The sequence below is a fragment of the Vespula pensylvanica genome, chromosome 9 (genome assembly GCF_014466175.1).
Source record: "Vespula pensylvanica isolate Volc-1 chromosome 9, ASM1446617v1, whole genome shotgun sequence".
NCBI classification, from domain to species: domain Eukaryota; kingdom Metazoa; phylum Arthropoda; class Insecta; order Hymenoptera; family Vespidae; genus Vespula; species Vespula pensylvanica.
The window spans coordinates 5,651,707-5,669,453 of NC_057693.1; the positions used below are offsets into that span (position 1 = coordinate 5,651,707).

Consider the following 17,747-nt stretch of genomic DNA (forward strand, 5'->3'; position numbering starts at 1 on the left):
CATAAGAAAAATGTTAATCATATCCGACGTACACGCCGACGAATTTCATTTTGTCCGATTATTCGACGATTTATTCGTCGATTGGATGATATAAAAAAGAATAAAGGAAAAAAGAAAAATGCACGATCGCACGCAAAAGTATTTTACTTATCCGCATAAAGATAATTCGACCTCAATTTTATTCGTTTGGAATTAAAATCAATGTTAATCATTATCGTTTCTCATTGATACGTTTCGATTGGACGCGTGTCTCTCTCTTTTTCTCTCTCTCGAAGCAAATCGTCGAGTCGATTCTCGATCGTCTCTCGTCACTAGCATCCACACGAAAGGAACCGTTTTTCAAAGACGAGATTAAAGTATTCTGGAAAAAAATGAAAATAAGAAGGAAAGAGAAACAAAGAGAGAAAGGATATAGAAGGATTATCTTTAACAGAAAAAAAGAGAGAGATATATATATATTCTTACGATCGAAGGTAGCAATAATAAATAATTACGTACTCATACGTTCTCTTTACAAAAACCGTTGCCGTTTTGCATTCGTGCACGAGAAGCAAGGAAGGAACTGGAAAACGAGAGGAACAAAATGACTCTATCTTAATCATCTGCCGTTAATGCTTTTCTAGAGCGAGCGTGAGTCGATCGTGGGAAAGATGGAAGAGTTTCTCGTTTCATTGAAAGATTGTGAGAGAGATAGATAAATAGATAGATTGAATGAGAGCGAGAGAGAGAGAGAGAGAGAGAGAGAGAGAGAGAGAGAGAAAGAATGTACGAAAAAATTATTTAATGAACAACATAAATGACACGTAATCGATCGAATTAATAGAGCGTATAGGGTCTTAGTTTGTTTATATTGAAAGAAACGTACTCCGGTTGAAACGGAAAATTTTGCGGAATTGTAAATACAAGGAGAACAGTATATAACACAAGTAGATAATAACAATAAACTGATAGATAATAACAACGGATCACACGATAAGATAGCTCAGTCGACTAATTTACTTCGTACTAAACGGTTCGCTTATATCGTTTCGTTTTTAACAGATTTACGTAGATAATTAAACGTACCTTTTTATATTTTCTAGATCATCGACTAGAAATCCTTGTGTCTCTTGAGATCACGAATATAATACGAAGTACGAAAATAATACACGAACTTAATGAATATTTCGATCATTGGTTTTGTATGAAATCGAAGCATTTTATTTCTAATACAATTGATTATACTTTTTCGTATCATCTAAATCATCAGCTACGCGCCTTCGTTTTCTCAAATCGCATAGAAAGAGAATAAACGAGTTTAACAAATATTCGATCATTCATTTCTTTAGAGAGTAACAAATCGAAATTGATATACTTACTTACAATCAATCGTCCTTTTATATATTTTCTAGATAACCTGCTACACGTCTTTGAGAACACATATAAGAATTCGAATGATCGAAGTTAAACGAATATTCGATCATCCACTTTTACGGAAAGGTAAGAGAGAGTTTCAAAATTAATAACAGATAATAAATTTTATTCTTTATAAATCGAACTGAAAATGTAAAAGCTAAGATATGAAAGTAAAATTTAAGATACGAACCTTTTATATTTTTTTTTTTTTTTTTTTTTTTTGGCGACGTAGTATCACCGACGGCACGAATTTTTTTGGTCGTCCTCGCCCTCGTCGTCGTCCTGGTTGTCGTTGATCCTGCGTGTTGCTCCTATGAGAAATCACCTGAATGCGAGTAGACTGTTAAATATTTATCGACTAAGGAATATATCCCCGCACGGTCTACGAAATGTTAGAAACACCATTGCCAGTCGAAGCCGACTCGATCGAAATTTAATACTTATGAAAATTTTCCTTTTAGTATATCTCTAGGCGTCGTTTTTATCATGCGTCGCGATGCCCCGTTTCGTTTCGACGTTCTTCCTAGTCTCGTCAGATGGCAGCACTACACGCTTCGTTCATATCGTTTTATTCAATGAATTTTACTACGCTTCCTTTTTTTTTCATTTCTTTTTCATTCGTTTTTTATCTTCTTCTTTTTTTGATACTACGTATCAAAAGGAAAGGATTGAATGGGAGCGAACGTAAAAACTCCGGGGAATGTTCGTTTTTCTTTTCTTTTTCGTTTTTTATTTCCCTCTTTTTTTTTCTTTTTCCTCTTTTTTCCGAATATTTGTCTCGTTGGAACCTTCGTAGATACGAATTAAATTTTGAATGGATTATCGATTAACTCGAAGTAACGTCGATCATTTTACGATAGATTTGACAAATCAATTCGAATAACGTTTCGTAAAATTGTCGTGGGAACGAATAAAAAACTGCATTTTATTCTCGTTGAATATTTTATTTAATATGGAATGTCAGTTGAAAACAATTGTTTATTGCGATATAACATTCGCCAATATTGAAATTATAGGTCTCGCGTATGCAAGAAGAATAATTAATATTTTTGAAAGAATATGCCTATGCCTTACGATACGATTTCTTTTTCTTATCTTTTTTCTCTATAGATTTTTTTTTTACAACTGCAGATGCGCGTGCATTCAGACGATCTTTTTTTTTTTCCTTTTTCTTTCTTTTTTTTTTTTTTTTTAATCATTCCGTCTCTCGGCGATGCGATCGACAACGTGTTATGTAACATTTTGCTTATATATTATCAACGAAATATTTTATTGCAATATATAAAAGAAAATATCTTTCCTCTTGGAAAGATTAGTCAACGAGGAAATGCGATTAGATTAACGTAAAAATATTTTGAATGTAATAACGCTCGTCTTTCGTAACTTTTACCGTTCCGAATAATTCTTCAATACTAATTCGGGCTCATTTAGAGTGATACAATGTAGCGGTAGCACGCACACCGATATCATCCGCGACATATTGTTGAATACATCAACGAGGAAACGTGATGGTAATTCGAACGAGGGGAATGGGAACGTGTTCTCCTTCGTTGCTCGTTTAACGATAAATCCGTTAGCTATAATATCCTAAGGGAAACTCAGACAAGAATCACGTGGATCATCGAGAAGGATGTCTCTGATAATTATTATTTTCGCGAACATTGTATGTTATTTTAATAAAGAATATTATTCATCGAATTGCTCATTATTTCGAACTAAAGACGTTAATATTGATCACATTCGATTTAATTAATAAATATAAATTTATGATAAGAAATATCTCTACGCAGAAAGTGTTACGTTGTTGAATGATAGTTTTTTTAAAAGAAAAAGAGAGAGAAAGAGATAGATGCATTTTTACAAAAGACATGCGTTTAGATCGTTGAAATAACTTCACGTTTTGACCCTGTGATAAGAGAGAGAGATACAGAGAGAGAAAGAGAAGCCAATAGTAATTTTCCATCGTTTAATAATACCTACTACGTCTACCATTTACTCGATGTAATTAAAAGCATGGGATATATCCATGTCGGAACCAGTAGATAGAAAACGCAGAGAGACGAAGGAAGAACGCGACGAATTAGTTTTCAGTTTCGTGATATCGAGTAATAATAGGGTGCCGATAAACGATCAGTCTGTAAGTTTAACGATTTACTAGATCCGCAACGCGCTTTAAAAATTATCCTTCAGAATAATAATCGATCGAAAAATTTTACGCGAACAAAATCTTGTGATTAATGATACGATTAATAGACCTATTCGTTAACTTGCCTTCTCTCTTTCTTTTGTTTCCATATATTTTTTTCTTTTTTCTTTTATTTTTTTTTATGCAGTAATTTAAAAATAACGAATTGTTCTTAACGGTAGCAGAGAAAAAACGATTAATCTCTCTCTCTCTCTCTCTCTCTCTCTCTCTCTCTCTCTATTTATCTATCTATCTATCTATCTTTCTCTCTTTTTCTGTCTACTTATCGAAAAATTATTGTTATTTACGTTTCCGATCGAAGAAACAAGAAGAAGAAGACGACGAAGAAAATATGGAAAAGAAAATTTAACGCAAAGGAGATAGAAGAAAATTCTTAATAGAACCAAATTAAATTAAAACAGTTACAAGCTCAGAAAGAAAAGATGAATTGGGGAAAGTGTATCCTAGCATTGGAATTTTTTTTATTGATTTTCATTGTATCCGTCACAAGAGCCGACGATCGAACAAGAGAGACGAGAAACGCAATTAACAGGCCCGACAATTCAAATGGTTTTGTTGGTTTTAATAAAGATATTCTGGTGAATACGAAGAATGCTGTAATAATACAGGCACCTATGAGAAGAACCGTTTGTGGATATGGTAAAAGAGCAGACGCTTTTGGAAGATGTAGGACGATGTTGTCATTGACGTAACGATCGAACAAATCGTTTGAAGGTATGATCACGATCGACTGAGAACAAATCTTTATTATATTTTTCTTTCCTTTTTCTTTTTTATTATATTTTTATTTACAATCTATTTCGATATATTAAACGTTTAAATCGAGATTTAATCTATCAAAACTGTTTATTATCCGACACGATATCCAAAGTAATCGACTAATCTGATCTAATGTCGAAATAATAAACCAATTAAATTAATTGTGACCTTAGACTAATGGGATAATAATTATTCGAGGAAAAAAATTTCATTGGAAAACTTAAAAAGATTGTATAACGAAAATCGATAATATATTTAAATAAGTCTGCTCGATTATTAAGAGCGTCTGGGTTGCTTAAGATAACGTAAAATTTGCAACTTCGGTCAGCTGTGGTCCGTCGTTGATAAGGAGAGCGATATTCGTTCGTTACTTTCTTTACTTTCCTAATATATTTAACGAATAGTATTATTATTTCGAATGGTTGCTCGTATTTAATCGGCTATTTCGTTCTGATCGTTTCGTTCTGATTTAGAATTTACTTTTAGAAGAGAAGGAAAAGGAGAGATCCGCGTTCGAATAGCGTGTGACGTTCACAGGGAACATAGAAAGAGATCGATTCTCTCGACGCTTACTTATCGGACTTTTTCGTGTCGATGCTCGTCCGTTCGAGAAACGACGAATGTCGCAAATGTCGTCCGATAAACTCTTCCGCTTAGAGACACGCATTAGCCAACGATAAGCCGACCTTTCTCTCTCTCTCTCTCTCTCTCTCTCTCTCTCTCTCTCTCTCTCTCCCTCTCTCTCTTTTTCGTAGATCATATGTATAAGTTTTCGATACAAGGTCGTATTTATAATAAAAACTCATAATGAGATTTAAAAAAGTATTTCCCGTTTCTACTGAGAAAGAGAGAGAGAGAGAGAGAGAGAGAGAGAGAGAGAGAGAGAAACTTTTTCCTCTCACTTCTTCTTTTTATTTCCTTTCGTTTTTTTTTCCCCTTTTTTCTTCTTTCTTTTTTTCTTTCGTTATTTTTAACTTTTTATTTTGTATTATCCACGATAAATACGAAACATCGTGAAAGATAGCGATTAGTACCTACATAAATTCCTACGAATATTTTATCGGACTAACAAAAATAGATTATAGCGTCGTTAACGAACCCCACTGAAAACGAACACGATGATAATCAGTAATTACGGAAAATAACACGCTTCGTCGATTGTCATCGGTGAGAAGACCGCGCGTTACCTTTTTATCGTCTCTCTCTCTCTTTCTCTCTCTCTCTCTCTCTTTCTCTCTCTTTGTTTATCATCTACCATTCGCCCACGTTAATTACTTTTCGCGATGCGTCCTAATTTTCGTATTTGGTTAAATTCGATTCGTAGTTGATAACGATGAGTTTTGTTTAAAAGAATTAACGAAGACGTATCGTTGGGAAATACCAAATTTTCGACCTTTTCGTTAAGGATCGATAAAACGAACGAATTAACGTACGTACGTGAATAGATACGTATGTACGTACGAACGAACGAAGCTGAAATATCGCGTGGATTGAAATCGTTTAGGATTGTTCGTAGAAATTCAGTTAGAATAATAATCTTAGCCTTTACCTTTGATCAGTAACAAAGATTGTCTTTATAAAAAATAGATAGATCGAATAATGACAAATCGATCATATATATTATATTATTTCAACAATAATACATCACGACATTTTTCCCGTTTTTTCTTCTCTTTTTTCAATGATTTTTATAGAAACAAAGCTTCGACTGCTTCATTTTTCAAGGGAAATAGAGATCGAAATAGAAATAAATATAGAAAGAGAGAAAGAGAGAGAGGTCGAAAAGAAAATTTTTACTTCCTATATTTACGAAGGGGAAGCATTTCAGTCGAACGGAAGCTAGTCTCTTTTGCTAAAAGAAGAACCAAGTCGAGCATGATGTTCGTTCTTTCTTAACAAAAAAAGGATAAAAATGAATAGAGAAAAAGAGAGATAAAGAGACACAAAGAAAGAGACATAGAGAAAAAAAGAAAAGAAAAGAGAGAGAGAGAGAGAGAGAGAGAGAGAGAGAGATAGATAGATAGACAGAGACAGAATACACATCGACACTTACGTACGCATACATACGTACTTACCTACGTACTTCCGTTATCTCGAAGAGAGAATGGAAATACGTTCGGATACGATAGAGTGACTTCGCGAATAAGAACGAGAAATATTCTCCTTCTTCGATAAAACCGTCGAGACTTTTTTCTTTTTTGTCTCCTCTTTTCTTTTTTCCTTTTTCATTTTTGTTCTCTTTTTTCTTTTTTTTTTTTTTTTTGCTTTCTTTCTTTCTTTCTTTTATCCTCCCGCTCTTTTTTTATCAGCGCGTTGCACGTACGTTTGACATTCCAAGTTTCCTTCCACCCAAGTTTTCCTTCTTCCTCTTCCTTCTTCTCGCGCGTTCATACGTCGACTTGTTTTTAAAGACAGAGAGACAGACAGCTTCCTCCTCTTTCTCCTCCTCCTTCTTTTCTTCTTCCTCTCCTCTCTCACTCTCTTTCTCGCTCTCTCTCTCTCTCTCTCTCTCTTTCTTTCCCTTACTATCGACTTTTATATTCCAAGAAGAATATGTATAATATATATATTTTTTTTTATATATGTATATATATAAATATATATATGATATATCTATATATACCAACTCGATCATTTTCGTATATATATACATATATACATACCTACGTACCATACATATACATACATAGGTATCAATCATTTTCTTAGGACATGAAAATTCGTTGGACATGAACGTGCGTTTGCATTGGACCGTATCACGCGATATCAAGGTACGTTTTAAAATGCACGTGATATAAGCGTGAGAGCTTTAAGTATCGTCGGCTAACTTGGCCTTCACAAACGTAGACATTGATAAGCGTTTATACTTCCCGATAGTCAGTAACTCGAAGAAAACGAGTAAAGCGCGTTGTTAGTTCTCCGTCACGATTTTGATCGTCTCGTTAAAAAGCAACTCTTTTTAAAACTTTTCTTCGTTTCGTTTCGTTCGTTCCGTTCGTTCGTTCGTGATTTTTTTTTTTTTTTTTTTTTTAATTTCTTTTCCATCTATACTTCTTCTAATTCGAACGCGAATCTGTACCAACAACACTTCAATTTGCATCATCGAATTGGATCAGATAAATTGAAGCGACCGACATTACGATCGTTATTTAATTATATAACGTACGATGGATGATACGAGCCAATTATAGTTAAGACTTTGAACATACTTATAAACTTCAATTCTAATTGTAAGAATTCTCTCTCTTTCTCTATCTTTTTTTCTCTCTCTCTCTCTCTCTCTCTCTCTAAGGAAACTTTCTAAAATTTATATCTTATTCGTAGTCTCTCTGAAATGATATTTCGTTCGAGTCTCGCGTGGTTATTTTAATTCGCGCGATCGTCAAGACTCGGAGATTAGAAATTAATCATCTCTCGGATCGATCAAACGAATTTTTTTAATCCTGCTGTATTACCACGTGGAATGAGATTTATTGGTCGATTAGAAAATAATATAATATTGTTTGTGCGCGTGCGTTTTATTTCTGCGAGAAAGAAAGAAAGAAAGACAGACAGGGAAAAAGAGTGAGGGAGTGAGAGAGACAGAGACAGAGAGAGAGAGAGAGAGAGAGGGGGTAAAAAGAAGAAGCAATAGAACGAGAATATCTAATTCGTACGGAAGGGTACGAAATCAGTCATAGCGGAGCATTTACCAACGATGAAGCTAATCAAGTTCGATTTTTTCTTCCTTTTGTTCTACACTATTACATTAATTATCGGCATTTCGACGTATCCAACGGAGAAGCCGAAAGAATCTAAACGTTTCGTGCGCTTCGATCAGAACGTCAGAATGACATCTATCATCAACGTGCCGTTGCATTGTCCACCGGATAAAGTACGAATCGGGAATCATTGTAGATCAGTCTTCTAAAATCTACATATGTAGGTAAGCACTGGCTGCGACAACGTTTTTATTATTATCGCCAGTGTCGATGTCTAAGGAGATTAGATATTTTTATAAATAGTACTTTGGATTTTGATCTAATACATTTTTTTCTTCATATTTTCACACACACACACACACACACACAGACAGACAGACACACACATATGATACACAGAATGATATATTAAAGTAATATATGTATATATGTAACATGCATAATAATAATGATATATAGATAATAATAATATATAGGAGAGTATGACGTAGAAAACGTTCCTTTGTAACGTGATACGTCGCCCTTTAAAAAGGGTTTCTCTTACCTTTTCAGAGATATAAAAATATAATATTTCAAAGGGATATATAAAATAGTGTCTCTCTTTATCTCGCTCTCTTTTTTTTTCTCTGTCAGAGAAGAGCTCCGAATATAGTGCTACTAAAAAAATCGATTTTTTTCTAATGTTAATCAAACTTATAGTTAATCGATCTTTTCGATTAATTATTTCCTCTTCCTCTCTTTTCTTTTTCTTTCTTTTTTGCAAAGACAAAAATAAGATACGATCAGAATCGAGTCTTTTTCTACGAGATATATCAATCAAGAAATTCGACGTTTCAGATCAGGACATTTTTCAAAATAGAAATGACGATGAAACAAAGAGCATAGTTGAAACTCCATGTTCATTATCGGAAAATGTTCGTGTTCATGTATAATACATGTAACCCGTATGCGTTAGAAATAGCGTGTAAGTAAGTAAGTAAGTAAATACGTTTAGATGTATACGTGTAGTAGGAAGTACGCGATAGACGTACCGTTGTCGAACATTTCGGATGGTTATAACAACGCTCTTCAACGCGTCTGGGTTAATCATGGGGAAGCAATTTTGAACGATTTTACATTAATTGGCCACCTCCCATACTCCTACCCCCTAATTTCACGAACGACGAACGAGTCATCCTACGGGTGAACGATCGCTAGATGAAATTTAATGTCGATCGATATCGCCAACGATTTTTTCTTTTTTTCTTTTTTCTTCTTCCTCTTCTTCTTCTCTTTTCTCTTTCTTTTTCTTTTTCTTCTTTCCTTTCTTTTTTTTTCTTTGTTGTTGTTTTTTTTTTTTTTAATAACAAATTTTCAGTAGAAACGTAGTTAAACTTTTTCTCCTTAATTTTTCTCTTAATTTTTGCATTTCGATTGTCTCTCGAGCTTGAATTTTCCTGCTTGCTTGTTTTTTTTTCATCATTTTTCTCTTCTTTCAATATGCCCTTACGAAACTATCGTCGAACGAAATATAGATGCTTTTTTTCGTCTTTTTTTTTTGCTTTCTTTCTTTCTTTTTTTTTTTTTTTTTCTTGAACCGATAATTTCACGGTTGATACCTATCGAAATTTTAGTAGCTTATCGATTTTATCTCGGGCAAAGTCTATCTTTCGGTTAGAGAAAGATCGTTTATGAATATGTTAGAAATATCGAGCTAATATCACTTATGCCAATCATATTGTCCTCTTGAATCGCATTGCAATATCACCGACAGTTAGCTATAGGATAAATCGATATTACGTTTTTCCCCTCTGTCGTCGATATGTGGGCGAGGAAAAGGGAGGGAGAGGCCTACGTCGATCAGTGGCCGATCGCTTCCATGAAACGCGATGAAACTAAACGACTAGAAAGGAGAAAGGTGGGGTGGCCTAATTTTTCTAAAGAAAAAAAGAACGAGCACCGTCCGTTTTGGCAAAGTTAATCAATGCTTCTAATTTAATTACGTACTTACTTAAGCACTATTCTCATTCGTATTAATTAACGATAGCAAAGATAAAAAATATATCGAGACATCGAAATCGTGTAGATAAAAAAAAAAGAAAAGAACGAAGACAATCACTCTCGGAGTTTTTCAAATCAATGTGTTTCTCTTCTCGAAAACAAAAGAAAATGGAGAAAAAAGAGAGGAAGAGGTACAGAGAGAAAAACAGAGAGGGAGAAAACGTTTTTAGAATTCTCAGATGCAAAAGATCAGCGTAGAACTTATACGTAAATAGACGTGACTCGTTCTCATAGCTATGTTAAGATGAAAAAGCTCTTACACATTACCGATTTTACTACTAGAAGCACGGACCAACTAGGGCACGACCTACAACGATACGCTTTTGTGAATGATGGACCTTTAGCTATGTATGTTGCTATCGGGAAAACTCGAACACCATCGAGTATTACTTCATTCAATTTGCATTCGATCGAGTCTCTCTGAATATATATATATATATATATATATATACACATACATACATATACGCAGCATGCATATCTACGTTGCATCCTTGCCAGAAAATTCTATAACCCAACGTAGATTGATTATCGTGATCGTTTTTTATAAGACATTGAGAATTAAAGTTATTAAAGTTAATGTACGCTTAAAGTTAATTTTCGCAATGGATTTCTTTCTCTTATTCATTCTTTTTCTTTTCTCCCTTATTTTAATTTTTTCCTCCAAAGAAACTAAAGAGTCGTTCCCGATGAAATTATTTTTCTTTTAGAAGTGGGTGCCGGTGAGATGGGTATGAAGAGGGTAGAGAGAGAAAGGAAAACAGCGACAATGAAAAAAAAAAAAGAAAAAAGGCAAAAAAGAATAGAACAAAACGATAATAAAAAAGAAAAAAAAAATATAAATACGATCGGATAAAATTGATCGCCGACGAACTGTTTATTTGTTTGTTTATTTTTTTTTTATTTTTTTTTTTTTTTTTTTTACAGATAGACAGAAGAAACTCATCGCTCTGTTGTAAGCTCTGCCCATCGCGTATCTCTCGTTTATATCGTCAATGCCAAAACCATCTCTATAGGATGAAGATATTGTTGATTCCGAACGACACGGCAGCGAGAAGAAAGCCAATCAAACAAGCCTCGAACCGCTTCCTTATCGATCGAGCTGTTTCTCTCTCTTTCTCTCTCTCTCCTTTTATCTTTGTCTATGATCGCCATGATGGTACCAAGGAGCGAAGAAGACGTTCAAATTTTTAAATGGAAAATCGTCAAAGGGAAATCACGAAGAAGAAGAAACAATTAAATATCGAGTTGAAGAAGAATGGAAAATCGATAGATGCGAATTTCCTCACACTCTCTCTCTCTCTCTCTCTCTCTCTCTCTCTCTCTCACTCTTTTTCTTTCTATTACGCGGATAAATATCGTTTGAAATTTTTTTCATCGTGAATGTCTTCGAAAGACGTGACTTTTTGTCAATACATACTTTTATACGTATAAATATCTCTTTTTTCTTCTTTTTTTTTCCTCTTCTTAAGAATATTTTTCACGTAAATAAAATTTCGTTAGGAGAAAATCGACAGATCGATTTGCGTTTAAATATTTCCGCGTGAAATTGTACGCATCTACCATACCGACGATGAAACATGTCGGCGTTGGATATATCGCACGTTGATAGAAAAGGTAGAGTCAACGGAGCAATGATATCGGCTCGTTAGATCATCATTACATTTCACATATAATTTCGCAAAATATATATATATATATATATATATATGTATGTATATAGACGTACATACATTTTATGTATATATATATATATATATATATATATATATATATATCAGCAAGAAGTATATCATTAATCATGATTCGAATCAGGGATAATTCGCATTCGTTTACCAGTCCAACGTGAGAAGATTAGATTATTTTCAATAATTCAACATTTATTAAACGACCAAGACGAAAATAATATTGATCGTAGCTCGGCCAGAATAGTAATAGTAGTAGGAACAGCGGCAGCGGCTGCTTTACGATTAAGCGATCTTATTATTAAAATAAATTATATGTAATAACGTTAATAAAAGAGTAGATATTAAATGTTATCGAATGGCTAAACTTAGGTCATAGTTGTATATAATTTTCTCTAATATGTCGTTTAATAAATCTAAACGACTCGAGCACAGAAACTATTAAACTACAATCTTTCCCTATTAAACGTATAAAATTGATTTCAACTTAATCAAGTTATTCGATGTATTTTACAACCGCTGACGTCATAAATTATCATGAAAATGAATACATATGTATGTATATTCATTCGATTTCGAGTTAAACATTCCGAAACCGCAAACTGTAATTTATTATAAAGAACTCTGTAACAGGAAAAAGGAAACCACGTTAGTTGGTAATACATGCGTCATGTCGTAGAGAATACGTTTATAATAACCGAATGGTCAAAAATAATTTCCATTGTATTTTCGTTTTTGTGCGTGTAAGTAGCAACAACGTTGTTTAACTTCGTCAAAAAGAATTATCGACGAGAAAACGAGAGATAAGAAATAAAGATAAGGAAAAAATTTTTATAAAAAAAAAAGAAAGAAAAAGAAGAGGTTGTTTTATTATCTCATAAAAATCGAACTAATATTTTAAGTACAGCGATAGAGAAAGAAAATAAAAATAACATAAAACGATAATAACGAAAATAATAATAACGACACGAGAAAAAGCTATAGATAAAAAAAGGAAAAGAAAAGCATGGCACCCTTTCGTTTCTTTTTAATCGTCATTCTTCTGTCGTTGACGTTTTTGCTCAGGACCGAGGCTTCTCCGTTGATAGTTCCTATCAGAAAAAAGACTAAAACCCGTTTTCAATGTCAGAATGGATATAAAATGGATATTCTCGGGAAATGCCGACGCGTTATATAAATTTCAAGGTATGTATGCATATGAATATCTACATTGGTGTGTCATACAAAAATAACGGACAACAAATATCGTACCGATTATAAAATAGAATTTTTTTCTTGCGAAAGCGAGCTTCCAATTTTTTCAAGCTTATACGAACCATTCAAAGAACACAACGGCGAACTTCATTTATCGAAATTTAAAAAATTTTATGAACCCTATCAAAGTTTAACGAAAAATTAGCGCATAATTTCTTTTTGGTATTTAAAAATATATTTCCCTGATAATTAAGTTCAACGTCCCTAAAAATGATAAAATTAATTTAGTATGGCGTTTGATCAATAAATAATTTACTAATTACTAATATCTTGTCAAATTAAATTAATATCCCTAAATAAATTCACTGCTCGGTTAATAATATATCCTACAAGAAAAAAGAAAAGAAAATATAAAAATGTTTAAATATATATTAACAAATGAAAAAAAATTATCAATTTGCTCTACATTTTTGCTTTTTTTTTTTTATGTAAAATCAATCATCTCGCCAAATGAATGGTTGCTCATATACATACGAGTCTGAGACGTTCGTTCAATTTTCAATTTGATTTTATTTTTTTCTTTTTTCTCTTTTTCATCAACTTTTCATTTCTATTTCATATAGGATAAAGCAAGAAAGAGAAGGTACCATTGGGAGCTTAATAATCATAAAAGGGAGATATTACATTAAAAGCGTTCGTTTATCTTATTTATTAATAATGTATTATCGTATCAAAATGCATATCAAGATCTTCACGAGTTTTTTGTTTTTCTTTTTTTTTTTTTTTTTGTTATCGTTGAATTTTTCTTTCAACGAACTCCCTTTCCCTCTTTCTCGTTTGATAAGAATCCTCATCGAGGTTGTTCTCTAACATCGTTTTAAACTATAACCAACCGTCGGAAATAATTCGTTCCTTTGTCTCTCTCTCTTCCCTTCTGTTTTCGTTTTCCTTCTTTTTTTTTTCCTTTTTCTCTTCTTTCTTTTTTTATTTTGTTCAACCTGCAGGTGTACCTTTAAAAAACATTTTGTAAGTTTTACTACTCTTTATTGTGTAAATAATATGAACATTACGCAAGAAGAGAGAGTACGGACGACTCGCCGAAAGACTCGTTCGTTGGTTGCAGTATAAAGTAGAAAATAATTGCGCGAAAACTCACCGTTAAGAAGACGGAAAAATATTTATTATTTTTATTTAAAGAAGAAAAAAAAATTCTTCTTTTATATTTCCTTTTTTCTTTTCTTTTTCTCTCTTTCTTTCTTTCTTTCTTTTCTTATCAGTAAAACGCATTCGGTCATAGAAAGATATATCGTTAGCTAAAAAAATAGATCGACCGAGTGATCGCCCTTAAAGTTGGTGTCAATTTTTCTTCATTGGAAATCGACTTTGTTGAAGAAGGAAGAAGAAGAAGAAGAAGAAGAGGAGTAGGAGGAGAAGGGGGAGGAGGAGGAGGAGAAAAAGATTGGAACGTCAAAATGCTTTTATAATATACAATAAGCATGTACGTAACATAGCTGCCTTCTCGCGCAGATATAAGTATTATAGGATACATAGAAACTACATCGTTCTTTAAAAGTCATCGGAATTGGATTGCGTCTTTTATAGAAGGAAAAAGATAAATAGGAAGAAGCAAAAGAGAAGAGAAGAGAAGAGAAGAGAAGAGAAGAAAAGAAAAGAAATAGTTGTTGGGCTGTCCATGACGATGTAAATTCTCTGAGAGGAGATAAATCGTGCACTTTTGACCTTTGTGAGAGCGATATGCTTTGCCGAGAGGTCGGTCAAAACTCGAAAGATGGAAAAAGGCAGAGAATAGAAAAGGAACGAAGAAAGAAACAGAAAGAAAGAAAGAAAGAAAGCAAGAAAGAAAGAAAGAAAGGGAAAGAACGAACGGGAGAGAGAGAAAGAGAGAGAGAGAAAGAGATATGTAGTGCGGAGAAGCCAGTAGAAGAGTTTCGATCGTACTCTTTCGCTTCTCGAGTGCGAGCTCTCTTCAGTATCTTTGTTCGAGTCTGTCGTGAATGAGATCCGGTACTCGAGTTAGAAGCGCGTTTATTACGTTGTGTAGACGATAAAGGCTGAACGAATCCTTGGGTGATCATCGAAAGTACCAGAAATAACCGAGCAATCGACTCCCTCTTTCTCTCTCTTTCGGTCTGTCTGTTTATCAGTCTGTATCTTTCTCTCTCTCTCTCTCTCTCTCTCTCTCTCTCTCTCTCTCCTTTTTTTCTCTCTGTCCGTCTCTCTGTCCATCGTCTTCGCTTCTCTCCTTCTTTGTTTTAATCTAATTCAGGTACTTCCATTTCTTTTTTCTTTCCTCTCGAAAGATCTGCGATTGCTTATTTAACATTTTTTTATCATCTCCCTCTCTTTCTCTTTCTCTCTTTCTTTCTGTTTTTTCTCTTATTTTACGCAGCGATATAAGTATTATATCAAACGATGAATTCAATTTTCTCTGCATTTCGGTCACATTCGGACGATTTTTTCGAGTCAATTTTCACTTTTCGAAAAGTAGTCTCGTTTTCATCCATCCATTCATCCATCCATCTATCAATCTATCCGTCATTTTTTCTTTTCGTTGATATTTTTTTCTTTTTGTTTCTTCCTCTCTCTTTTCTCTGCATTCTCTTCATTCTTTCTCTTTGCCATCTTTCTCTCTCTCTCTCTCTCTCTCTCTCTCTCTCTCTTTTATTCATCTACTCTTCCCTTTTTGTAACCTCCCAACGAATTTAGTAAAAGACGCCTTTTGATTTTCCTACGAAGGAAGAATCATCCCTCTCTTCCTTTCTCTCTCTCTCCCCCTCCCAAGTTATCGCTGCTCACCGTTGAAGCCCCGAAGAGTTAATTCGATGTTCAGCGAACCCTTATTCGTCCTTCTTAAGTTCCCTCCTTGCCTGCCTGCCTGCCTGCCTGCCTATCTGTCTGTCTTATTTCTTCCGTTTGAAAAATGAAGCTCTCTCTCTCTCTCTCTCTTTCTCTCTCGCTCGCTCTCCGTCTACCCTTTAGGCAAAGTGCCGCGAGCCTTTCTCTTTCTCTTTCTCTCTAACCTGGCTCCTTCGACAAAGAGAGAGAGCGACAGACAGTTAGAAAGAGAGAGAGAGAGAGAGAGAGCGTGGATGGGAAAACCTATTTTCAGATTCACATTCGCGATGAAAATCGATAAGCAGATGTATTGCTTTATTCGCATCGTATATTTATCGTGGCTGCATCGGATAGTAGCGATGTGTATTATTAGAAGAAGATATCGTGCGCATCGGGGGCGATGGTGTGTGAGAGGGGGTGGGGTCGAAACGGAGGGGACGTGGATACGCGAGACGAGAAATTTTCTTCTCTTTTCTCCTACTTCGACAATACCTGCCAACGTATACTTCCCTTCTTTCCTCCCATACTCTTCTCTCCTTTTCTCTCCTCTCCTCTCCTCTCTTCTCTTCTTCCACCTTTCCTTCCTTCTACGAAATATATCCTTAAGAATAAATGTTTCTCCACTTTTCCTTCACGTGCTATCGCATTTTCTTCGTTAAAGAAAACTCCAACGTGGATTCTTCTCGTAGAGATACCTACTACCTCTTTCTCCTTGAGCTTGATTCCAACGAACATCGATCGATCGTACGAGTTTATACATACGTATATAATACATAGCTACATACTATCATACATATCATACATACATATATATATATATATATAGATACATGAATACATATCCTGAATTCCATTAATTTGAAAATCTCGAATACGGAAGCTGTTAAAAATTCGAAAAACTTGCAATATCTCTACGTAGAGAAAGAAATTCGACGAATCTTCTTCATTCTTTCTTTCTTTTTTTTTTTTTTTTAATACCTAAACAATATACATACGTAAATATCTATACAGTGTTATCATGTTAAAGGATAAAATATGCGTAGGTATGTGAATCGATCTATCCTATCTATTTACCAGGGGGAACCAAAACCAGGGGAAAAATGGGTCTTTCGAAGCGTCATCTTTATCTCTGTTGGTACATCCTCATCTTGGCTGTATTGACGTGGCCATTGGAGGAAGGGACGGCGAAACGTACGAAACGTTTCGAATGGACCGATATCGAACAGGCGGCCAAAAAGATGACCGGTGCCATATCGACGAAATTAAGCACAATCTTTAATCGGCAACCCGCTGATAATACGAGTGTCAAAATGGAGGAAGAATCTAATACTACCATTGTCCTACCTGACGTGGAATCGCGACAGATCATCGTAGCACCGATTAGGTGTCCACCTAATCACGTGATCATCAATGGAAAATGTCGTCTCAACCTCGAAGGATTATGACAAAGTAGACGCAAAGACGATGACGAGGACGACGACGACGACGACGACGAGGACTTTGTATGAAAGAGAAAAGTTACGAATTTAAAAAAAAGTTCCCCTATTCCCCCTTACAAAAAGTACCCCACCAGCAATATTTCTCCAAAAGAAAAAGAAAAAAAAAATAATGCATAAAGATGATACGATATTTATTTTTATTTTCCAAGAAATTACACAAAACGCACTGTATTCCACGTTTTTCGAGATAAATTCCTTGTAAATTCGATATCGTTTGATACAAACTTCGATAAAATCATACCAGCGCGAATTGAAATTCCATCTGAATTCGATAGACATGAAAATAAAAAACGAGTGAAAGAGTAAGCGAACAAGAGGGAGAGAGAGAGAGAGAGGAAAAATGATTTGAAAGTACGTAATTTTAATGAACAACTCGATGAATTCAAGTTTGATAACGTTCCGTCATTAAAAA

General features: G+C 34.3%; 1 protein-coding gene and 1 pseudogene across 2 annotated transcripts; both read left to right on the forward strand.

Moving 5' to 3' along the window:
• Positions 1-1,837: 1,837 nt before the first annotated feature.
• Positions 1,838-12,631, forward strand: LOC122631838 (annotated as a pseudogene).
• A 99-nt stretch (positions 12,632-12,730) lies between these two features.
• Positions 12,731-17,543, forward strand: LOC122632119 (secapin-like). 2 transcript variants are annotated; one of them, XM_043818614.1, is made up of 2 exons: positions 12,731-12,971; positions 16,880-17,543. In XM_043818614.1, the coding sequence occupies exons 1-2, from the start codon at positions 12,945-12,947 to the stop codon at positions 17,279-17,281; spliced, it is 429 nt and encodes a 142-aa protein (XP_043674549.1). In that variant the 5' UTR covers positions 12,731-12,944; the 3' UTR covers positions 17,282-17,543. The 2 variants fall into 2 exon arrangements, with proteins under 2 accessions (XP_043674549.1, XP_043674550.1); XM_043818615.1 differs by having other exon boundaries at positions 16,914-17,543.
• The last annotated feature ends 204 nt before the right edge of the window (positions 17,544-17,747 follow it).

Coding starts and splice junctions, on each gene's coding strand:
- LOC122632119 (XM_043818614.1), top strand. CDS start 12,945: ATGCCGACGCGTTATATAAATTTCAAG. Junction 12,972..16,879: donor CGCGTTATATAAATTTCAAG/GTATGTATGCAT, acceptor AAATATGCGTAG/GTATGTGAATCGATCTATCC.